Source organism: Grammomys surdaster, unplaced genomic scaffold (genome assembly GCF_004785775.1).
Source record: "Grammomys surdaster isolate TR1022 unplaced genomic scaffold, NIH_TR_1.0 141, whole genome shotgun sequence".
Lineage (NCBI taxonomy): Eukaryota > Metazoa > Chordata > Mammalia > Rodentia > Muridae > Grammomys > Grammomys surdaster.
In genome coordinates this window covers 5,023,355-5,027,088 of record NW_021604599.1, presented here as the reverse complement: position 1 = coordinate 5,027,088, position 3,734 = coordinate 5,023,355, and the positions used below count along the sequence as shown (strand labels likewise).

General features: G+C 44.7%; 1 protein-coding gene across 3 annotated transcripts; it reads left to right on the top strand.

Annotated features, from left to right (window-relative positions):
* Positions 1-1,832: 1,832 nt before the first annotated feature.
* Positions 1,833-2,915, top strand: LOC114618388 (palmitoyltransferase ZDHHC16-like). Of its 3 annotated transcripts, none has more exons than XM_028764113.1 (2): positions 1,833-2,075; positions 2,271-2,915. In XM_028764113.1, the coding sequence occupies exons 1-2, from the start codon at positions 1,833-1,835 to the stop codon at positions 2,913-2,915; spliced, it is 888 nt and encodes a 295-aa protein (XP_028619946.1). The 3 variants fall into 3 exon arrangements, with proteins under 3 accessions (XP_028619946.1, XP_028619944.1, XP_028619945.1); XM_028764111.1 differs by having other exon boundaries at positions 1,833-2,359; positions 2,474-2,915; XM_028764112.1 differs by having other exon boundaries at positions 1,833-2,405; positions 2,577-2,915.
* Positions 2,916-3,734: the final 819 nt, after the last annotated feature.

Here is a 3,734-nt window from a genome sequence, read left to right as displayed (position 1 = left end):
GTCCTGGGATCCATACCGTAGACACCCCTCATGCCAGGCTGTCTTCTCTGGCTTCTGCAATTGAGTCTCTGGGGGTGAGAGGGATTTGGTATTACCAAATCTCCTTCTAAATTATTTCTAGTTTATTAGTATCTGGTTTCATTTGTACCTTAAACATATCTGAATTATGCTTATATAATGGGTACCTAGTTAACTCCAATAAATAAAAGCTACCAAGAATTTTTGATTTATCTTAATTGAGTGCTGTCTGGTAACAATTTTCAGGATATTTTGAAAGTCAATTTGTCAAGGAGGCTCAAGTTTGCCCAAGTCTGAGGCCTGCATTAACTGTTCTGCTATCAAAGCCATGATGTGGGATTCTCACATCGTGGAAACTGTGACTGTTCACTTGAAAAGAAATCTTGAGTTGTTCTGTTTCCCCTCAGAAGACTTTAAGTAAGAGCTTGTATTTGACGTGATTTGGCCTAAGAGTGATGTATGTTTCCCACTTCCAGTTTATAGAGCATGGATGTTCAACTAGTAAAGCCCGTTTTAAAAAAACTCATAAAATCTCCAAAATCTTAAATATTTTGGCCCCAAGCTTTTCTGATGAGAGATAACTGACAGGTATCACCCTTCTCTCATGTATTTATAAATGACACAATGTTCTTCTTTCTCACAAACAAAAGTATTCAGACATTCCCTCATGGATGTCTTACCAATCCTCAGACATATCCTTTTAGTTATAATGATTTATTGTTGAAAGTAGAGTATTATTTCCTTCGTACCTTTTCTTTCCTCCAACTCCTCCCATTGGTATTGAATAACCAATTGAGAGCTTTCCCAGCAAGACCCTGTCTCCCCTTCTCAACATTCCTCAGTCGCCTATAGTTCTCTGTCTAGGGCTTGCAAACTCCCGCCTTCATGTTAGCACTTCTTTGCTGTTATTAGTGTTCAGGTCTTCTTTAGGCAGCCATGTTGATGAGACTTTGTAGGTTTAGTCCTTCTGAAATTTGTAGGAGACACAATCTCACAGACAACTTTATGTTCCTCTGGCTCTTACTACACAAATCTCTTGTTCTCTGAAGTTTAAAAAACTAATTTTTCTGAGATTATAATCTGACTTTATAATTGTTCCTCTCCCCTCAGACTTTCCTGTTCCTCTCTTATCAGCAGTCTGTATCAACCTGTCAGCACCAAATGACACGGAGACTTTTTATTATTTATGAAAGCTTAGGTGTTGTAGCTTAGGCTTGTTCCCAACTAGCTTTAACATAGTTAACCCCTTCTATACTAGTCTACATTTGTGACATGGCCTGTTACCTCTCAATCAATTCCTGTTCAACCAACTTGCTCCATGTCTGGCGAGCAAATCCTCCTGCCTCTCAATTCTTCCCACAGTTCCTAGCTCTGCCCGATGTCCCACTTTTTCTCTACTGGCCTGTAATAGCTTTTTATTAAACCAATCATAAAGTGATGGAGAAGAATGTTTAAAAAATATGATGCAGGGGCTGAGCAATTAAAATAACAATACCGGGCGGGCAGCAGGTCCCAGTCCGCTGGATGGCTCTGCGGGCTAAGGGCCATGGTGGGTCAGCCTTAGCTCGGCCCGGCCTGGGTCCGGAGCTGGAAGGGGAGGCAGTGAGTGGCGGACAGGGAGACTGGGCCTAATCTGGCTGATTGAGAAGCTGGCAGGAGGCAGAAAGAATGAGCGCAGCAAATACTTTGATGTTGTCACATTGGTGAGGGTGTCCTTGCTGGTTTCTGTGGAGCTGCTCGCCTTTCCTGCTCTGCATCTCTCCAGGTCATTCATACAACAAGTATTTATTGAATACTTCTACCAGCCAGGAGCCATGCGGGGCCAGCGAAGTCTGCTACTGGGCCCAGCTCGCCTCTGCCTGCGTCTCCTTCTGCTCTTGGGCTACCCGCATCGATGCCCACCTCTTCTCCGGGGCCTGGTACAGCGCTGGCGTTATGGCAAGGTTTGCCTGCGCTCCCTGCTCTACAATTCCTTTGGGGGCAGTGACACTGCTGTTGATGCTGCTTTTGAGCCTATCTACTGGCTGGTGGACAATGTGATCCGTTGGTTCGGAGTGGTGTTTGTGGTGCTGGTGATCGTGCTGACTGGGTCCATCGTGGCCATTGCTTATCTGTGTGTCCTGCCCCTCATCCTCCGAACCTACTCAGTACCACGGCTCTGCTGGCATTTCTTCTATAGTCACTGGAATCTGATCCTCATCGTCTTCCATTACTACCAGGCCATCACCACTCCTCCTGGACACCCACCCCAGGGCAGGAATGACACTGCTTCTGTCTCCATCTGTAAGAAGTGCATTTACCCCAAGCCAGCCCGAACACACCACTGCAGCATCTGTAATAGGTGTGTGCTAATGATGGATCATCACTGCCCCGGGCTAAACAACTGTGTGGGCCACTATAACCATCGCTACTTCTCTTTCTGCTTTTTCATGACTCTGGGCTGTGTCTTCTGTAGCTACGGAAGTTGGGACCTTTTCCAGGAGGCTTATGCTGCCATTGAGACATACCACCAGACTCCACCACCTACCTTCTCTTTTCGAGAAAGGATAACTCACAAGAGTCTTGTCTACCTCTGGTTCGTGTGCAGTTCTGTGGCCCTGGCCCTGGGTGCCCTAACTATGTGGCATGCTGTTCTCATCAGTCGGGGTGAGACTAGCATCGAAAGGCATATCAACAAGAAAGAGAGACGCCGGTTACAAGCCAAGGGCAGGGTATTTAGGAATCCTTACAACTACGGCTGCTTGGACAACTGGAAGGTGTTCCTAGGTGTGGTCACAGGAAGGCATTGGCTGACCCGGGTGCTGTTACCTTCTAGTCACCTACCCCATGGGAATGGGATGAGCTGGGACCCTCCTCCCTGGGTGACTGCTCACTCAGCCTCTGTGATGGCCGTGTAAGCCACAACATTGAACATTGTCTCTCAAGAGCTTCCAAGGGCAGCTTTTCGTGGAGTCCATGACCATAAAGAGCCGTGAGGCTTGCCTTAGAGTACTACACAGGGACGCTCAAGACCAATCTCTATCACCCTCAAAACATGATGCAGTGCGGAGAAACTCAAGGACTGAAGCCCCTTTACTCAGGCAAATAAGTTTTAGCTCCAGATGAGCTCTACGTCACAGCACTGGGGCTAGACATCATCTCTTTCTCTTTAGGAAAAGATTCATCAGGTATGTTGAAATTCTGGCTTCTCAATGGGTCAAAGACGCTAAGCCTATTGCCAAGGTCACTGCCATTTCTCACATGCTACAGAAGGAGCGAAAATAAAGGCATTTGATTTGTAAAATAAATAAATAAATAAATAAATAAATAAAATAACAATACCATAGTCCAGACAGCACTCAGAACATGTATATCGAGTAACATTTTACAAACTGAACATTTCTTATTTGTGGGTATGTATATATTGTGTATATACATAGGGCTGACCATCTGATATTACATAACCAATTGGTGTCTTGTTCCCTGGGAAAGACTCTTAATCTAGTTCCCAGCATTCCTTCGTTTCCTGTAGTTCTTTGTCTAGGCCTGAGGCCTCATAAACTTTCTCCTATCTTCTTTATCATGTTTTATTGGTATTGACCTTGTTTAAGTCATAGTTAGGTAGATATACTGTTAAGATATTATGGATATAGCTTTTGACATTTATAGGAAACACAATTTCACAATAAACTCCCTGATCTCAAAGGAGCTCTTACAGTTTTTTTCCTCCTTATCCA

Excerpts from the sequence above, each read along its gene's own strand:
- LOC114618388 (XM_028764111.1), top strand. The coding sequence starts at position 1,833 with ATGCGGGGCCAGCGAAGTCTGCTACTGGGCCCAGCTCGCCTCTGCCTG. Across the intron at positions 2,360-2,473 it reads CACTGCAGCATCTGTAATAG|CTACGGAAGTTGGGACCTTT; the intron begins GTGTGTGCTAAT and ends TGTCTTCTGTAG.